This window comes from Agelaius phoeniceus, chromosome 3 (assembly GCF_051311805.1).
Source record: "Agelaius phoeniceus isolate bAgePho1 chromosome 3, bAgePho1.hap1, whole genome shotgun sequence".
In the NCBI taxonomy this organism is placed as follows: Eukaryota; Metazoa; Chordata; class Aves; order Passeriformes; family Icteridae; genus Agelaius; species Agelaius phoeniceus.
This window is the reverse complement of record NC_135267.1, coordinates 24,243,485-24,263,572: the sequence shown is the minus strand read 5'-3', so window position 1 is coordinate 24,263,572 and position 20,088 is coordinate 24,243,485. Positions and strand designations below refer to the sequence as shown.

Here is a 20,088-nt window from a genome sequence, read left to right as displayed (position 1 = left end):
ACCTTGCCAAAAATCTCTCCTTTTACCCTCAAAGATAAAATCAGCACCAGTTTCAAGGGCACAGAGTTAAGATAATTCTAAGAACCAAGATGATAATATTTTACATACTTCTAATTTGGCCTTGTTCAACAGCTCTCCAAGGCAGAAAGTGCAACTATAGCAAATAGCAGAAACAGAACTAATTACTTATTTTAGAATTAATAACTTGTGGCGTAGACTATGAGTCATTTCCTTGCTGAACTAATTTTTTTAATTTTTTTACTCATCAAATTTGCTGATGGAGTAATTATCTGGAAGACAGGGAGGTTTTTTTTTCCCAGAACAAGTTTAAAGAGACATTAATATCTTGTAAGACCAAGTCCCAGATGATTCACCGAAAAATCATTACAGGCACTTTGAGAATGAAGTTTGTGTAACACAACCATGGCTAACAAACTACATCATGACAGAGGAAAAGAAAAACAACAGAAAATATTTATTGACAGAATAAGTGCATCATATAATGTCTTAACAGAGCAAAGGTTTGCATTTATTTTCTCAAATGGCTTGTCATTTTGCACCCTTAAAAATATTCTAAAGTTTTCTGTCAGTCTTAAAAAAGCAAAGAACAGGAAAGAGTCCTCAAAGCTACTTCTGGATGTTTTTAATCTAAATGCTCTGACACTTGGAGCAAAAGACTGATGCAAAGGGTACCAAAATATACTTCCAAATCCTTTGAGATTAGAGTGAAATTTTAAGCTTTCAATTTAATAACATTCTTTTTTTTTCCCCCAGTCATTCTTTAATCCAGGACTTTGTAGATGGAACTATCTGCAATAATCTGTGCTTTAAAATTGGAAGCAGTTGATTAAATTTCTATGGATGCCAAACACAAACAGAAGACACTTGAAAAAAATCTATTGCCTAGAATTTCTAGATGCATGCAAAAAAATGGAGCCAACATTTTAATGCCTTAAGTCTGAATTTTTTGCTTCATTTTTTTCCCAATGGAGAACAGCCTTTACAGGAATCCCAAAAAAAGGTCAGGTTTGAGAAACTCCCTTTACTCACTACATTCTTGGTGATCCAGTGTACTGGGAGGTTCATACTGCCAAGCCTTTTGGTCAGAACACAGATTGCTGCTTTCCAAGGGCCTTGAATGAACAGAAGCATAATCCCTGCAAATTCAGGCAAGGATTGTAGATCAGGATTAAAACCCCTGCCTGCCAGCAGGCCCTGCCACAGCCTGAGTCCTCTCACAGCCCTTTCCTTGTTGCCATTGGCTGGGAAGAAATGCCTTATCTTTAACTGCGAAAAATTGTCATGAAACTTGTGAATTTCACATCTTAATTAATACTATTAAGTGTCTACCATCTGCCTACTATTTCTCACAATAGGTGCCTCTGCTACCTTGCAGCCATTTCATCTGTTACTTTGCACTTTCTTTATCCCTTGCACACCATCTCCATCTTCCTGGCCTTTCATACCAACTGCTTGTTCTTTCATTCTCTTTTTTTTGCTATTTGCTGCCAGGTCATCCCTTACCAGCAGAATAGAAAGAATTCCCCAGCTGCTTCTCTCCTCCACATGTGGATGAGGGTTTTTTTTTATTTAAGCCATATTCATGCTCATTCGTACTCCATATAGACACATAAATCTGCAAAATTAAGATGGTAAATCTTAAGGAGTTAAGGAGTTTCTTTAAGCAATTATTACAACATTGGGTACTCTATACCTCATATAAGAGAAATCATTTCCCTACATAATGTTGTGAAGATAAATCATTTCCCTACATAATGTTGTGCTTTTCTTTTGTTAATACAAACTTTGACTTAATTTTTCACACTTCAGATAACCCCCTTGACTTCCACTGTGTGTTTCAGAGCCTCAGATTGAACACATGCACAAATACCTTGTAGAAGCTGGTCTAGATATGTTAATGGCTTGCATATGAGGTTTACCTTTGGCCCTGAAAAAAACTTACTTGTTGATTTTATAAATTCCAGTAGCCCTCTAGGAGAAAAGAGATTTGACTGAAGTTGTTTTTTCCTAAAGCCCAGAATACAGTTAAATAAAAAGATCTACTATACAAACTCTTGTGGAAAAAATTAGAACTGATGAAAACAAATGATGTACATCCTGGTAGCTGAGAGAGGAAAAATCCTTTAGGGAAACATCAGAAGGGCTGGAAACCCAGCCTTGCTGCTGGTGTTCTAGACAACAGCAGGATGTAATCTGCTGGGATCATATTTTCCTCCTCATATTTTCTCATTGGTAACTAGATAGTAACTGCAGGCTTTTAAGAAAATCTGAGATGACTCAGCAATTCTTGTCCCATTTGCAGTGGTGGGTACCAAGAGCTCTATGCAGGACATTGAATTCCTGGGATTGCATATAAGTACTTGATTTATGAATCGAAGTCCCTGTAGTAGGTAGTCACAATGTCTATATAAAGCATTTATTTCTCTATTAGGCCAAGTGGAAGACCAAAGTGTTGCCTAGCATGCTGAGACAACAGGAAAAGCATTTTGTCTGTGTCTTCTTCTACCTGCATTCCTGGCCTGAAGGTGCTGACAACACCAAAACTCAGTCAAAACAACCACGGTCTCCAAGCCTGTGTATTTGCGTGTGTTTGAGCACGGGCACTGCGACACAGAGGTTTGTTTGTTTGATTGAAATTAATTTTTATGTTGCTCTGGCCAACCTCTTTAATCTTTTAGTACTACAGAATGAGCATCTAGTACTTATTTTCTGAAAAGAAAGTTCTTATCAACCTGGTATGGAAACCTCAGGTTGCAGCTGAGATATTTACAACAGATGATTATTATAACAAGACTATGTGGAAGCTGACATCAAACCTTTTTCATTCTTACCTTGCTCCCAATTCCCAAAGTGATAAAGATATAGATTTTATTTCTTCTTCTGAGGAGTACACCAAAATAAGATTCAACAAAACAAGGAATTTACTAAGGCCCCTTTATCTTGATCGGTTTTGGACCCAAATCAACAATGACAATAATTATAAAAAAATCCATGGACCTGGGTTGTCTTGTATTAGATTAATGATGTGGTACCTTATTTGTCACAGTAACTATGGAAAAAGGCACTCAAGAAAAACGTTGCAGACCTGACTAAAGGATACTAAAAATCTGTAGCATAGAGCAAGAGTATTAAATACTGGACTGAGGTGATTTAAATTTACTGTCAGCAAAGCCACATATGTTAATAGAGATGTTAACAACAATTAAAAATAATTAACCCTAAAATCTTAGAGATTTATTTCTAAACTTTAAAAATTATTATTAGTTTTCTGCAAACAATCACACAAAATAAAATTAAAACATAATAAAGGAAGAAAAGCTGAGTTTCCTGGAAAGGTTGGCATTAAAAGAAATAGTTTCCTTTAAAGTGAGATCTCTATCTCTTCCAATGAATCAAATATTGTTAGATTATGATATGGAAGCAAGTCTTAAATTTTTGTGCTTTGGCAATAATAGGACAAAATTGCCTGCACATTCAGTGTGTCAGGTTATACACTTTCAACCATATACTAAAAAAAAAAAGGGTTATTTAAAATCATGTTATTTCATCAAAAGCATGTTTTCAAGATTAAAAAAAATACTTTAAAATCTTATATTTTTTCCCCTGCACAGGAAGAAAATGTATTTTGGTCAGCATAAATTTATGATAAAAAAATTAAATAATACAGTGATGAATACTCTGAAAGTATTGAAATCCAAAGGATATGATCAGAAAGGCACAGTATCTTTTTATGTTATTAGATTAATGTAGCACCATAAGAATTCTGTGTACTTCAAAATCTTGACATAAAATAAAAGATATAGACTTATATAGCAAACAACAACAGTTTTTAAGAAGGTGGTTTGTGTTTAAAGGTGTATAAAAGTCAAGCTCAGTTTGTGTCTTCATTAAATACACAGTTCTGCAAACATATTGAACCAAATTATTTGCTAACTAATGCTGCTATCTAACAAGATACCTTTTATAAAGCACAGGATAGTTCTACCATTCAGAAGGTGCTATAATTTAGTTGGGAGAAATTTTTAATTAACCCTGTGAATAATGTTGAGGTGGAATCTGAATATAACATGATTAAAACCACACACTTTGCAAAACTGTATAAAGCCAAACTAAAATATCGATTTCCAACTCCCAGTCTAATACATACTATCCTATCTATGAAGCTGAACTTGTATAAAAGTAATTTATAAAAACTAAAGAAATGTTTAGCACCCAGAAAATATATCATCTGTGAAGCTCCAAATGATTGTCAAGTAGCCACTTCGGGAGTCAGTGACTTCTCCCAATGGTAAAGCTAAACATTTGACTAGAAACTAAACCTACACTTCTCCAAATATTAATTGGAAGGCAAATGCATGTGTTTAAGATTTCTATAGCTTCTCTAAGAACATTTAAAGGCATTAAATATGTCTAAATGTGTCTTCTTCTTCCAAACACAGAAACTTTTTTTTGTTAGTTTCTCTTTTGCTGTTTTTACTGAGCAATGGAGTGAATTTTTCTTTAAGGTGTAACCCTCAGCTACATAAATTTGGAATTTCCATGGGAGTGTTCCTACAGCAACCAGAAGAGGAAGTTTTCCAAACTAACCATCATCAACTATAGTGCTGCTTCTCAACATGGACCTGTGGTCTTTAGAGAATGCCAGAATAATGTCTTGTTCTCATGCAGTTCATTCTGCACATACAGGAACATGCTATATGCACAACTTGCATTTGAAGAATTGGAACAGAACCCTGAGAAAAGTAAATCCATTGGAAAAAAATAGATATTGCTTAATAACACCAGTTTGAGATGTTTCAACCCTTCCTCTGGGGAAAAAAATGACAAACAGGTGCAGCCATTTTTTTCCTCACAAATGACTTGAATTTATCACAATTGCAAACATAAATATAGTTTGGGATTTTAAGTGTGTATCTAGGTTGATTACAATTAGAAATACTTTGTCTGACAATTCTACCCCTCCCCTAGAAATTCAGCATTCCTTAAGTCACCATAGCACTACTTGTGAGCTTTGAGTTCAAGAACGTTCTGGCGTGGAGTGATGTTCTTCCAGTCACTGTTGCGGCCGCCTTTCACTCTTGGCAGTGAGGGTGCTAAGCAGAACTGAGGCTCGGCTCTCTTCAGCCTTGTGTGCAATTCTCATCATTCCCATGTATCCAGAAGCAAATCTGGGCATATTTGAGAGGAGTAATTCGTACTGCTACATTGTAATCCTGCTGTTCGCCATTGATGTCCACCCACTGGTGGCCTGAGTAAACAGCGATGATCTTGCGTTTCCACTTCTTTTTGTTTGGCTCCTTCAGACGGAGATAGATGCCCGATCCTGTGGAGCCAGGCTCAGCATCACAGTACTGATAAAACAGATCATTGGACTCATCAGAAATGCTACAAAATCTATAGACCAGCTGCCCAGACCGATCATTGTCAAAACCTGAGAAGTGGATCATGCTCCCAGGCATCATTTTGATTGTTGGACTGATTCCCAGCTCCATGTATTTCCTTTTGTGGGGACGCTTGAGCTCAAGAACAGCATAATCATAATCCAGGGCAATATCCCCAGAGACCCCCTTAAACCAGCCTTTCGGGATGTGCGTGCTCTTCACCCGGGTCCACTGGAAGGAGGGCATGCCATCTGAGGTCCCTTGCTTCCTCCCAGATCCCCTCTGCTTTCTCTCATCGCCTTTGGATGGTCGCCTAAATTCTGTGGCGGCTTTGGGATCCTCTTTGGCCGCAGAAATTTCTCTCCTACTTCTTTTAGCACCTTTGCGTTTCCTGCCGTTGCCTCTGGATTTTGTCTTCATCAGGCCCACCCTCAGTCTTTTGCTGCCCTTGACATAATCCTTGCCATTGTGCAGGCAGTGGGCTGCTGTGAGCACGTGCTTGGGGGAAACGAGAATGCCACTGCAGCCTGTGGAGATCTTCACAGCTGTGTTGAACGGAAAGTTGGTCATAAACCTCTTGTCGTAGATGCTGAACCTACTGTCTGTCCCATATATCTGCCTCTTCTTCCTCAAAGGCCTTCGTGTGGTTGTGTTTGCAGCTGGGTCAGGCACTGCTCCGAGGACACTCACTTCAGTCAGGGTCCGTGTGCCGTTTTCAAAAACAGTCTCATAGGATAAGAGGCTCTTCAAGTCAGACAAGCTTGGCACTGGCAGTTTTCTTTGACATTCAATTCCACATACACTGTTCAGCTCTAATTTGGTTTTTGCTTCAAATTTAGGGCTGTCAAGGGAGAAAGTTCTTTCTCTCACAATCTGGGGAATCTTCTTTAAGTGCCAAGTAAAATCTTGTTCAGTTTCTGTTTCATTACTGAGACCCAATATAGGTATGAAAATTACGAGTAGCAGTAACATGTGCTCCATTTTATTTTATTTTTTTCTAAAACAAGAAAGAGAGATTTGAAAATACACTTCAGAAATACATACAGTTATCTTAATATCTTCTAAGTATAATCATGCAATTTTAGAACTGACATCAGTGGAATAGAATTCTACAATCTGCTCAAAATAGAAATGCCTCAGATATTCCCTGTTTTGCCTCTAACTCCAATCGTTTCTAGCAAGATGGATGCAGATAATTCAGCCAGCATCCATGCAGAGCTACCTACTGGAAGATGAAATCAGGTGAGTTTTACCTGTTTTTCCCTCAGTGGACAGCAGTTTGAGTTATTCCACTTGGTAGAACATCCTGGTTTTCTTCATTCCAAAGTAGAACATCCTGATTTTATTTATTCCAAAGATATGCAGTTACATATTATGTTTCTGCTTCTCTTTCCTGTAGCTATACAGTAGAAGGTAGAACACGCTTGGAAACACTCAGTGCATTCAGAAGCTGGGATCCAAGCAGAGATGGATAGACAGACTACACTAATGAGACTTAGGAACCTTTGGGAAACCAGACCAATTGTGTTCTTTCATGTAATGGCCAAAACGTGGCTTTAGCTGACTGAAAAGTCACCAATGGTTCTCCACTACTCACCCAGATGAGAACTATGAATCTGCCTGTATGAAAAATGCCACTTTGCTAACTGCTATCCCAAGGAACCAAGGTCTTCTAGGATAGACAGACAAATGAGGAAAGCAGAATGTTGCTGGTGTAGAGGAGTCTCCTGGTTATATTACATGCAGCAAAGCTCAGCTGAGTAGGAGGGTCAATTCTGGTTACTCATCACATGAGTAACTTTTTCAGGATCCCACAAAGGCTGTAGGAACTGTGCTTTGTGTGCCTTATGGTCACAAGTGGAATGCCCCACCTAGATGGGGTGATGCACCATACTAACAGTGAATACTTTAAATGGGAAAGACAAAAAGCAGTATTATTCCTATCTTTAGTTGAGAACATGCTGGAAAAATGTAGCATTGTTAGAAGTCTGAGGCAGAGCCAGAAACTGAACCCAGAATTCTTGATTCTGAACTCAAAACATTACTGAAAAGACCATTTTTCTCTTTTGGCAGCATTGATGTCAGTGGCATTATCCAACTACTGGCAGCTGCCACTGGGAAACCTGTGCTCAGTTCCAACATCCTTCATTCCAATTACATGGAAACCTCAGCAGTGAAGAAAGAAAGGGTCTATGATTAAACTTTAAAAGCCAAGCAATTCAAGGATTTGTATGCGGTTAAGCTCTCTGGTTTATATTGCAATGGCAGTGTAGGCCAGGGCAAACACAACCACTTTCCTTAATTTTAGTTTAGAATAGTAGAAGTGGTGCTCTCCAGTGAAACAGCCAGTATATGGAAAAGAAGTGGGGAACATTGCTTTCAAAGCTGTGTAATGGACCAGCGACTCCTATGATTTTTGAGGCATCTTTACCCTATAGTCATATTTGTTGTCTATAATAAGGGTTTATTTTTGTTAAGTAAGCACTACAGTTCAACCACAGCTTGTTGCTTCTGATGCAACAAAAAGAGGCTGGATTTGTTTTAGCATAGTTTTAACACTTTTCACCTTTGCCAGAATGGAACACCAACTTTGAGCTGGAGTCTACTTACTAGGATATATACACACACCAGATTTTACAATACAAGGAAACCCTCCCTGGCTTTAAAGTAGCTAACTCAGGTTTTGGAGAAGATGTGAGGACTTTCTTAAGACATCTGGAGATTACAGTGACTCACAGGTCTGAGCTCTGGGGTGTATGTGGTCATATGAAAAGATATCTGACAGTTTTGAAAGCAGAGCTAGGAAACCATCCCAGATAAATATTTTGTGGAGGGACACCAGTTGTTCACACCAATCTAGCTTATTGGTATAGCAGGAATGTATACATTTAAACATTAACTTTGATATAGTAAGTTACCTTCAAAGTGTTGGTTCAGTTATTGCTGAACAAGACAGTTCTAATACCAGGTTTGAGAATTATTATTTTTTTTTCTATTTTTCCCTAGAATACTCCTCCATTTTTCAGCTTTTCCTGAGGGCCTGGATATTTGATATTCCTCTGTAGCTGAACTTTGTGAGCCCTAAGGAAAGTTCAGTCACTAACTGCTTGTTCACATAGAAAGTCTGGGTTGATGTCATTCCACTCTGATGGCTGATGTCTTCCCAGATGATCTCATAACTAGGTTTATAGAGAACTGCATTTTTTTTCTCCCTGCTTTATAGAGAGACTTTCTGCAAGCAAATGGGTGGAGTACTATGGCTCCTTTCTGCCACTCTTTAGAAAGAAAAAAAAAGTCAAAGCACAGAACCTTCCATAGATGACTTGGAGCCCTCAATTTGAAACATGACACTCAAGTGCTCACTACTTACAAAGGCAGTCTTGGAAGCCAAGATTTTCTTCATTTATAATGAACCACTTGTCACTGGGAATGAACTAACTACACTTCAGGATAACTGGAAGAAGTTCAAGGAACTTGATAAACACAGTAATTCTCATTACAGACCAGAGCAGTGGTTCTGCTAGGCAGCTTTGTCATTTCCAGCCATGCATTTAAGGTCTCTTTACTAAGCCCATCTCTGCTGTTTAGAGGAGGCCAGCTCCAAGCATGGGCAATGTCAGCAGTTGCCATGGCACAGCACAGGCTGCAGGCAAAAGGGAAACACAGGGCTCCTCTTGCCAGATGATGAGGATGGAAATGTGTAGATGGGTGCAAAGATAACTTTGCAGGGTGGGAGAAAGGGAGAGAGAATACAGCCTCCAGGGGAAGGAAGAAATGTCCTGAGAAGGCTTCAAGCTGATTGCAAGAAAAAAAACCCTCAGTTACCCATTCTCCACACTTCCTCCACACCCCAAAATGCTCTGCCCTCTCCTTTCCTTCACTCCTTTCCCATACAGATTTTGGGTTGGCTTACAGTAATTGGAATTCTTGAGTCAGCTCTTTAAGGTATGATGAATTACTTGAGAGAAGACAAGATGGAAACCAGAAAGAGAGAGATCCCCAGCTATATGAAAATGTTGAAATTCTTCCTGCAGTTTCCAAACTCAGCCGATAACTTTGGTGGCATTCCAGCTGCCAGGCATATCCATACAAGTAAAACTATTTTTAGCTCTTGTCATTTCTTGCTTCCAACATTAAACCTTTCTGCATCCACAGGAAAAAATACCTAATTTTTGAGGATATCCTTCAAATATTTTGTTCTACCTTACTCCAGCTGAATACATGTCAGATGCTCAGGAAAAGGCTTATAATTAAGCCAAACTAAAATAGGTTTCTCTTCAGGCTATCATGGAAGAAATTTACATGCCATTGTAGCTCAGACAGAAGAAAAATTCAGTCCAGCTTCCTGACAGTGTTTTATCTTGGTCTGTTCAGTGCATCCTCTACTGTAAGGTTTCCTTATTCTTGTAGAAATGTTGGCACATTTCAAACTCGCCTTACACAATTTAAAATCCGATTTCTAGGCCCTAAAATAACAGAGGCTGCTATAGTAACCATCTCCTTTAGCTGCTTTTGGCCTTATTCTTGAAATGACATGGAAGTTGGAATTCAAAGTTCTACTCTGACAAAGCAAAATAGAAAACAAATTTTTGGTATCTCACACTCCCGGGAAGAAACCATTGCCCTAATCTTATCCACCACTGCTCCCCCTGACCTCCTCCAGGTGCACTCACTCTGTACAGTGGTGTATGGATGTTGTCCTCCTCTCTTATTTGCGAAAAAACAAAACAAAACAAAACAAAACAAAAAAAAAACAAAAACAAAAAAACAAACAAACAAACAAACAAAAAAAAAAAAAACAAAAAAAAAACCCACACCGCGGTTCCTGTCTCTTGCAAAAATTTAGGCAGCTTCAGTACTCATCGGAAGAGCTAATTTTACGCGGCGAGCGTGACAGCTCATTTCTGAAATCCCACGGGCGGGGAAAATAAAGGGCCGCCACTGAGCGGCGCAGTGCCCGCCGTGGCCGCGGGGCGGCGCTCCCGCAGCGCCCGCAGCCGCTCCGCGCCCGGCCCCGGCCCCGCGCCCGCCGCCGCTCCCGACCCTCCCCGGCCGGGATCCTCTCGGGCCCCGCGCCCGCCGCCGCTCCCGACCCTCACGGGCCGGGATCCTCTCCAGCTCCACCGCGCCGGGAGCGGGCGGAGGGCGAGGAGGTCGCGTCCAGGCCACTGCTCTGCTGCTGAGCAGCCCCGGGCGTCCAGCCCTGCCAGCCGGGCGGCGTCCCCGGGACGGCAGCGGGTGGGCACCGGGAACCCGGCGGAGGAACGGCGGGGACGGGAGGGCTTTGCCGGGATGGCCGCCTTCCCTCTGCCCTCTCCGCTGTTGCCGGCCGCTCCTGTGTGTGAAAGCACAGGGCTGTCCTGGAAGAAGAGGAGGATTTGGGGAGTAGGTCTTTATCTCTCCTTAGGCATTCCCTGGTCCTGCTTTCCGCCGGAGGCTCTGCCTCTCCGCGCCTGATCCGAAGGAGTTTTCCCCCTCTACAAAGCCTGCAAGTTAAATACCTTGGCACGGCTCTTTTATTTTTGCTATTCCAAGATAAATCTGTTTCCAGCAGTGACGAATCTGGATGAAATTAGTGTCAATTCCAGAGGAGCACGGAGATGGTAGCCCTAATACTGAGGGGATGAATCAGAATTAAAGGAGTTTGTTTTGAAGGGTGAAGAGGCTCCCTGTCTGCTCCCCGCAGAAGGCACAGCACAGAAACAAACCCCCGAAAACCCAATAAATATTCCCCTTGCCTCAGTCCTGTTAAGCCGTCTTGTGAAACCGGCTTCAAATATGAAAAAACAAGGACCAGATAAAAGCGTGGCGTTTTAGTCCTATCAAAAATATATGCATCAGGCTAAAGAGGCAGGGACTTTGTACAAAACATCTCAGCTGCCAAGCTCAAGGTACTGACATCGCTCAGCCCCATCATTTTTTAAAAACGACCTGCGTAGGAAGAATGACATCGCAAGAAAACTATCACCTTAGAGACGCGGGTTAGCTCGCAGTGCCCGGTGCCCCTCAGCCCCCGTCCCCAGCTCCGCTCCTGCCCACCCAGGTCTCTGGGGGCTGCCTCTTCCCCAGAGGCCGACGCCGGGAAGGGTGCTGGTCGTACCTGGCAGCCCGCAGGACGGACGGAGGGGAGGGCGGCCGCAGCCCCGGGGCTCCGGCTCCCGGCTCCCCGCTCCACGCCGCTCGTCCGCCGCCCAGCGCCCGCGGCTACTGAGCACGGGGCGGGGGGAGCGGCCAGGTCTTCCCAGGCGGGGGAGGGGATGGAAAAAGGAAAAAAAAAAAAGAAAGAAAGAAAAAAAAAAAAGTAAAAGAAGGCGAGAGGGAGGAAGCCGAGGGGGAGGGCCGAGGGGAGCGGAGGCAGATCCCGGTGTCTCTTCGGAGGGGATGGGATGGGAAGGGAAGAGAGAGAGGAGAAGAAGGGGCTCTGCCTGCGGAGCGGGGAGGCGCATCGCCCCGGCGGCGGCTTCTCCGTGCGCCGGGAGCGGGGCCGGGGTGCCCCGCACGGGGACGGGGCGGGAGAGGCTGCGGGGCCGGGGGGCGAGGCGGGGACAAGCGGGGAGATGGAGGGACCCCGTCCCAAGGGAAGGCAGCGGGGCTCGCACCGTTGGCACCGCTCCACCTGCGGTGCGGGCGGCGGCAGCGGGGAGAGCCGCTCCTCCTGCCCCGCCAGGGCGCTCCTGGGCAGGGCGAGGAGCGGGGAATGGCGCTCCCACGGACCGTGGCCTGCCCGCTCCTCCCTGCCCTCACCCTGTCTCCCAGCCCCGCTCCTCTGAAGGGCCTTGCTCCTCAGGGACCCTCCCTGCCCCCTCCTCTGGACCATTCCCGCTCGTCTGGGCCTCAGAGGCCAGGTGAGACGCACCTTCCCCCTTTCCTCATCACTCTTTGTTCTTCTTTGCCGTCCTCCTTTCCCTCGGTGTTCCTGTGGTTTCTCCTCCCAAGGCAGAAAGCCTCGTGTGGAGGTCTCTCCTCCTTGGATCACCTCCTGGCGCTACAACAGGGCCCTCCCCAAAGCTGTCCACTGCCACACAGACAGGCAAGGTGAAAAGTACCCTCACTAAGCAGCTCTGCTAGTGCTTAACACAAGCACTTCCATTGAATTCATCTACTGAAAATTCATTTCATGCTAAATGAAGGCCCATTGATTTGCCAAAACCAGCAGGAAATTTGTGGCATTGCTGGAGATCAGAATGAATTCTCCAGAGTGCTGCTTTGTGTTTTTAATCATAGGCATATCCTTCCTTTAAAAGTCTTTACTTCAAAAACTTAGTGGAACCAAATTTGTAAACAGGTTGGAAACAAGGCTTTGACCAGCAAACTGCAGCTTGCAGTTTCATTTTGAAGATTGAGGCTTATTTTTTCAAAATTTAGATTTCATTTACTGTTCTGGGTTTGCTGTTGTTTGTGCGCAGAACTTAAAAACAAAGCAAAATAGTAATAACATAATAACATCTCATGTGCCAGAGAAAGTGACCTGAAGAATTACCAATGTAAGTAACAAGGCAAGAGAGAAATGCAGGCAAAGTGGTGAAGTTTTACAAACAATATATTGAACATAAAAGCTTCCACAGTGGGTGAGACAAGGGCTTTGCTAGATCAATATCAGGCTGCATTACTGAAGGCAGTAGTTCCCTCCAGCATTTCACTGCCACCAATTTTTAAGACTCAGAGAGTCTGAAATTTATGAGGCAGGTGCAGTTTCTATGTTCTTAGCAACCTTCACTGTATTCTTCTGTTGGGTTCCTGCCCATCTTCCCTTTAATCTACATGGATCTGTAGTATCTACAACTTGCTCTGGTAACAAGTTCTCCAGGTCAAACATATCTTTGTGCAAAATCTTGCCTCTTTTAGTGTCTTTCAACCTAGCTACTGCTATCTTCATTTGGTGCTGACTAGTTCTCTATCATATACTCTGTAACTTCTCTACCACCCTGAAGAATTCTGTTTAAGTTAGCTGAGCTTTACATCAAAAACGTTCCTGTTTTCCATCCTATTGCTGATGTTCAGGGACCAGAAAAGCATCTGAAGGAAGATGCAGCCAAACACTTCTTGGCAGTGGCAAGTAGAAAACAAGGAGCTTACTTGGATTGGCAGCTGTGTTGAGCTGCAACTGCAGCTAGGGAGGTTCAAACTGGTCATGGGGAAAAATTTCTTCACCAAAAGGAATATGCAACACTGGAACAAATGACCCAGGCAGGTTGTGGAATCACCATCCTTGATGGTTTCCAACACTCAGATAAACAAAGCCACAGCTGATCTGATCTGGTGTTGGCAGTAGTCCTGCTTCAAGGGAAAGGTTGAGCTGGGTGACCTGCAGAGGTCCCTCTCAACCAATATTTCTATGGTTCTTTACCTATACAGAAGATGCAAGCAAAATATGGATTTTTGTGGCAGCAAAAAGATATTATTGTTTTGTTGTTGGCCGATTTCCTAATACTTACTAGGATTTTTTAATTTATTTTAATTTTTCATCTGGTGATAACCAGGCTGATGTTCCCATAGGGCCGTTTTCATAACTCCAGGACTCTCTTTCCTGAGAAGAAATGACCAGATCAGATCCTGCCATTTCATACCTGAAGTAAGGGCCCTTTTCCTCTTGTGCAGGAGATGCCATCTACACTGACCTCCACTGCAATTTTATTGCTCAGTCACTCCCATAAACTTTCCTGCACATAATCAAGGTCGTCTCAACTTTATTAACCAAAATAATAGCCTCATCAGGCTTTGTCACTGACTGCTCATCTCTTTTCCAGACCATTTATGAATATGCTGATTAGTGCAGCACAAAGCAGATTTTTATTTGTAAACTATCATCCCTTGAAAAACTGATCCCCCTTATCTTGTATTTTCTTTCCTGTTTTTCAGAAAATACAGATGGCGCATGTTCATTTCTGTTTGTTGAACTCTGGGTGGTGGGATCAGTGTGCTTTCGATCCATCAGTCCCCTCCCTCCTGATTTTGGAATCTAAATTTCAAATTTAAATGATTTTAAACAATTTTTCTTTAATTCTGTGTCATGGTTTAGCCCCAGCCAGTACCTAGCCCCCTCACAGGTTCTCACTCACTCACTCTCCCCACCACAGTGGGATAGGGAAGAGAATCAGAAAAAGTTAAAACCCATAGATTGAAATAACAACATTTTAATAATTGAAATCAAGTAGGACACAATGGGAACAATAACCATAACAATATTCATAGAAAAAAAACCAAACCAGAAGTAGCAAAAAACCAAACCAAACCAAACCAACAAAACAAAACAAAACAAACAAACAAACAAACAAACAAACAAACAAAAAAAAAAAAAAAGAAAAAGAGGAATAAAGCTCCAGAAAGAGAAGTGATGCACAATACAATTGTTCACCACCCACTGGCTGAAGCCCAGCCAGCCCTGAGCTGTGATCTGTGCCTCCAGGCCAGCTCCCCCCAGTTTATACACTGGGCATGACATTCCATGGTATGGCATATCCCTTTGGCCAGTTCAGCTCAGCTGCCCTGGCCATGCTCCCTCCTGGCTTCTTGTGCTCCTCCTCACTGGCAGAGCAGGAGACACTGAAAAGTCCTTGACTCAGGGTAAGCACTGCTGAGCCACAAATAAAACATCGGTGTGTTACCAACATTGTTCTCATACTAAATCCAAAATACAGCATGCAACCAGCTACTAGGAAGAAAATTTTCTCTACCCTAGCCAAAACCAGGATGCCTGTTTCATTGATATTTTATTTCTTGTAATAACAATATTATACAATATGGATAATTCTTCATAAATAATGAGAGATTTAAAAAAAATAATTATCACATTAAAATTTTATTCAAAATAGAGTTTGAAGAAGACGTATCTAATGTAGATTTCAGAGTACTGATACTTTAAAAATACACTGTATAATATACATGCTAGGACTGTAAAAATATAATTGTTGGAAAATTTACGGCATGCTAATTTTATCCTTCAGAAGTAATTTTATCTCATCAAAAGATTAGCAAACCCTTTTGGTATTTTTATGTGTTCCAAAAATAAGTTTGAGATCATATACTGACTGAGAGATGTTCACTTGCAACTTTGAAAGAATGATACCTAAATTAGAAAAAAAAAAAACAAAAGTCAGAGAAAAAAATAAAACCAAATCTGCATTAACATCAAGAATGCACTAACTTTTATCAAAATTCTTTCTGCATATCCACAAAGAACATAAAGTAAAAACCCCAAGTTTTTACCATCAGATTTGTAGCCTGGGTTTGAGTGAATTCACAGAACTTCTGTATTCTTATCTTGGGGTAAATAATGCACAAAATGGGTTACAAAGTGTTTCCAAGTAAGATTCTCTCAGATTTTTTTTTTTTTCAGGTAGAAATCTGAGATAAGAGCTTCAGCTTTCCCTGCGGGGAACGTGCACTGAGTGTGGATGTAGTGGCTGGGCAGCTGCTCCTGGAATGTCATTTGGCCCTGCGGTGCTGGAGGAACACGTGGGCCTTGCACACATCCAAAAAATGTTTGATCATAGCAACAACATGCCTTGTCTGCAACCTCCTTGTACTGCACCTACCCACAAAATATTCTTTCACATGTGAATTAAGGGAAGACAGGCAGTGCAACTCAGGAAAACTGAAACAAGGTTCACAGATGTAAAAAAGAATGCAAATGCCTGTAACCAAATTAAAAGTTGTTGTATTACCCACAAGAAGACAGCTTTAAACTCTTCCCTTTTTCCCTTCAAGTTCTTCTTGTACTTGCATATACATGCATCCACGTGCTTTATTCCAAAACTAATAATTACTTGGATAGTGCAGGTAACTCCCTTTTCTTCATACTTTAATTCTCAAGTTGAAGCTTGAGTACTTGTGGGTACTCTTCCAGCTCAGCTGAAAGATGTTTCCCTTCCTTTCTACTTTTCTCATCCCAGGCAGATTTTTGGTTCCAGACTATTTTTGGTGAGTTTTAACACTTTTCCAATTCCCAAACTCTAAACTTGGGATAACCCATTGGCTCGTGATGAATGGACGTGAGATATTTCCTACTGCTTTCAGAACAAAGGGATGTGAAATACAATGGATATTTCTTACAGGATCACGAATAGTCTCCATGGTAGTGTCTCTTCTGTGGCAGCCTGTTGCCACAGAGGCCCTTTTGTTTTGTGGACCAGTGGGGTTGGTTATTGTGCTGTTCAGAGGTGCCTGTGACACAGTGCTGACCGGTTAGACTGAAACCCTGAATGAAACAGGCCTCTGTTAGAAACCCTGCCTTTGAGAACTTGAAAAAGACGCAAAAACCGCAATACATGGCGTAATTGTTTAGCAGTGCACACAATGGGGACAGAGAGGACGGCAAACAGCATTGCTAGCTCTCCTGAAATGCTAGAATTCAGGAGAATTCCAATGGACTATTGCAGCACAGCGAGGTATCCACTGAGGATTGGACATACAAAGACTGTGGTGCCAGACACATGGAGGTTAGCAATGAGTGCACTGTCATCAACACAGGAACTTAGAGATGACAAAAAGGAGGGATATGAAAGTTGAGGTGTCTAATTGTGACTTGATTTTCACAATATGGGTTTAGGAGCTAGATATATGGGTAAGTAATAGACATGAAAAAAACCTCATTTTGTAGTAGCACAAACAGATGAAATCCCATTTCTGAGTTAAAACAGTGCCAAGTCTGTGATCGAATCAAGCAGATGCATGGAGCTCTGAGCAACCTGGTCCAGTGAAAGGTGTCCCTGTCCACAGCAGTGAGGGTGGAACAAGATCATTTTTAAGGTCCCTTCCAACACAGGCCATTCTATGATTTTACATTTTTTTCTTCAGTGAGGCAGCAAGGAAAAATAAATGTGGTTCTGCCTCAGTATATGACCCACAGGAGAGAAGCTCTTCTAACAGTGCAGAAAGTAAGTTACTTAATAGCCCAGTCACCACCCAGCTCCTGACTTTTAGCACATTTTTATGTCCCTCTAGAGCAGCAGTTGAAAATGAAGCTGGACAGGCTCACTGCTCTAACATTTGTGCACTTAGTAGGAAAGCAGAGTTGATTACCCACTCATCATCACTAAACAAACAAAACCTACAGTTCTTACCTGATGTGTATCATCCTGGAAATTATTTACATATATATACAATGTTCACTTTACATCTATATATATGTAATGTTCAGTTTACATACAAATACACACACACACACACACACATATATATATGCAAAGTGAACATTTTCCTCAAGGAAAATTTCCACAAGAAGAGGTACTTCTGGAGATGTGTCAGTTGGCAAATATTTTTATGCATGCAATGTGTTGGCAGGTTGCAAGCAGGTACTGTTAAGGAAAAAAAAATCCAACCCACACCATTTTTGTGAGCATACTACTTTGAAGGAAATAGTTTCCTCCAACTGGCATTTCCATTGCACAGCCCATCAGCAGCTTTGCTGGAAAATCAGTGAATTACAGATGCTAATGCAGCATACCATGATATGGATAAATGACATATTGATGTGAGGAGAAAAGAAGTGCATGAACAAAGACTCTGAGAAGCTTTGGAAGAAACCCCAAATTTGCCTGGCTAAAGCTGGATATTCATCCCTTCCCCAAGCCTCTAAACTCCTATAATGGAAACAGCATACCACAGAGGAAAGTTAATAGAGTGACATTGACATGCTAGATAAAATTAGATTTTACCTACCTTCAGCATGATCGACCCAAGAGAGGGGAAAGAGAATCCAGGGAAAGATGAACTGGCAAGGGACATTGCACCTAATCTCACCATTCAAAGCAGCAGAGGGTGAGTGACAGTGAAATGCACATCTTAAAAAGTCTGAGAAATCAGAGGAATTAACAGCAATATGTTACTGGAAAAAACGTGACATTCAGCATAAAACTGAGTTCCAAACAGAGTATTCAACTTCCAAACAGAATATAGAAGCAGTATTCCTCTAGAAGTATGGACAAAATAGAGAAACATGGAGTAACAGAAATTGCATTAAAAAAATTTAAAAGGGGATATTGGCTTTAATTCATGGGTATTATGGAATAGTCTTTATTGTCAGTGTTAACTGAAGGTGACTATAAACCATTTGCTGCCATTATAAACATGCCCAGGAGAGTACAAGACTCATTTTTCAACTGTAGATGCATTAATTTAAAATTATTACAAACCTGAGAGGAAAAAACACATTTAAAAAGGACCATTTACTAAACCATATTCCAGAACGTTATTCCATCACAAGGTAAACTTTTTTATTTTAAATTCTTAGTAAAATGTAGGTATCAAGTCAAATCAGAAGAAAACCTAGTGACACTCTTTAAAAATTCCATTAACAAGCTTGAAATACCTGGATGTTTCCACTAAAAATATTAACAGTGTAATAACTAATAATGGTGGAAATTTTAAGGTTTCACTTTAGACTTCAAACTTAATCTTCCACTGGAATGAACACAGGCATTTTATACTTCTCAGAGCCATAATTACTGGTAGGAAAACAGCATTATATTGATTGCCAAAACCCATGGTGAATATGGCATCAGGGTTGCTAGCTATGCCTTGTTGCCACCCAGATAAGTGCACATTACCTTTGTACCTCTGAAGCTGGCATGGAAAACTAAAACCAAACAGCACCCAGGACATGTTTTTAATGCAGCCTTCATCTTCTGTTTTGCACCTCATGTAGCTGTCATTCATATATTCTCACCTGTGACCACCCCTGTGTAAGGCAGGACTGGGCCACGTTGGTAGCAGTGGGGAAGCACAGCTGCAGCTAAAGAAATGGGGGATCTTTCTTGTGGGTGATACAGGAGATGGAAGTGATCACTTATAACCATCCCTCTTGGATCACAAAGCCTCTGCATATTTCAGATAGTTTTAAAGCTGTCTGTAGGTTTTCAGTTTGCTGCTGGAATCATTTCCACATGCTAACAACGCAGTAAATGGTGCAGCAAGGAGAGGGAAAGCAGAAATGCCTCACCCTCATCAGACACCCTTCACACTTTCTCAGTATGGATTTCTACAGTAGCATTTGAAGAGAATCACATTTCCTGACTGTTATTCCAACTGTGCCAGTGCCCTAAGGATTTCTGGAGATCAAGAGGTTACAGGCAGAAGTACCCTCAAAGGCAGCCTATAGATAAACAGGAATATCTATTGAGGGATGATTTTGCCTTTTTTTTTTCCTAATAAAGTCTGACCTAAATTTGAATTTTATCTTAGTAAAGGCATGTCCTAAGACTGTTTAGTAACCTTTCAATGTCATTCATGACACATCCAGGTTCAGGAAAGATGCATCTGCATGCAGTCACAAAAAGACTCAAGGGTCTCTCCCAGAAGAGCAGTACATTGACAAAGGAAAGACAGAAGAAGGAAGATACAGCATGCATATATTTTAAATGTGGTAGGCAAATTAAAAAAAACATGTTAATGTCTTTGAAAAATTAAAAAGAAAAAAAGAAAGATGACAGAAATTAGGAAATAAGTTATCATTTTATTTTTCTGATATTGCTTGGGAAAACTGTAAATTTGGGCATAAGTCTGGAGGGTAATTGGAAAAACAAGAGCTGAATTAACCATGATACAAGCTGAAGTTTTTTGGGAAAAAGTTCTGCTTCTGTTCATTCCTGCCTCACAATTCTCTAGTAGATTACTTCAGCTATAACACAGCAGAGCATGCAATGCAAGCAGTGCAGAGCAGGACACCTCTAGCACCTGGAGGTAGATT

The 20,088-nt window shown here is 41.4% G+C and overlaps 1 protein-coding gene across 7 annotated transcripts in view; it reads right to left on the bottom strand.

Moving 5' to 3' along the window:
• Window positions 1-452: 452 nt before the first annotated feature.
• The window catches only part of PRSS35 (serine protease 35), a 45,547-nt gene continuing 25,911 nt past the window's right edge, over window positions 453-20,088 (bottom strand). For 3 of the 7 annotated variants that reach the window (XM_077174880.1, XM_077174881.1, XM_077174882.1), the window contains one exon: window positions 453-6,399. In XM_077174880.1, coding sequence (XP_077030995.1) covers window positions 5,142-6,383 — 1,242 coding nt within the window. In that variant the 5' untranslated portion in view covers window positions 6,384-6,399 and the 3' untranslated portion in view covers window positions 453-5,141. Of the gene's footprint in view, window positions 6,400-6,655; window positions 10,101-11,370; window positions 11,958-12,258; window positions 12,402-20,088 lie in introns of those variants that run through there. The other 4 variants (XM_077174884.1, XM_077174878.1, XM_077174883.1 and 1 more) reach the window with 4 other exon arrangements.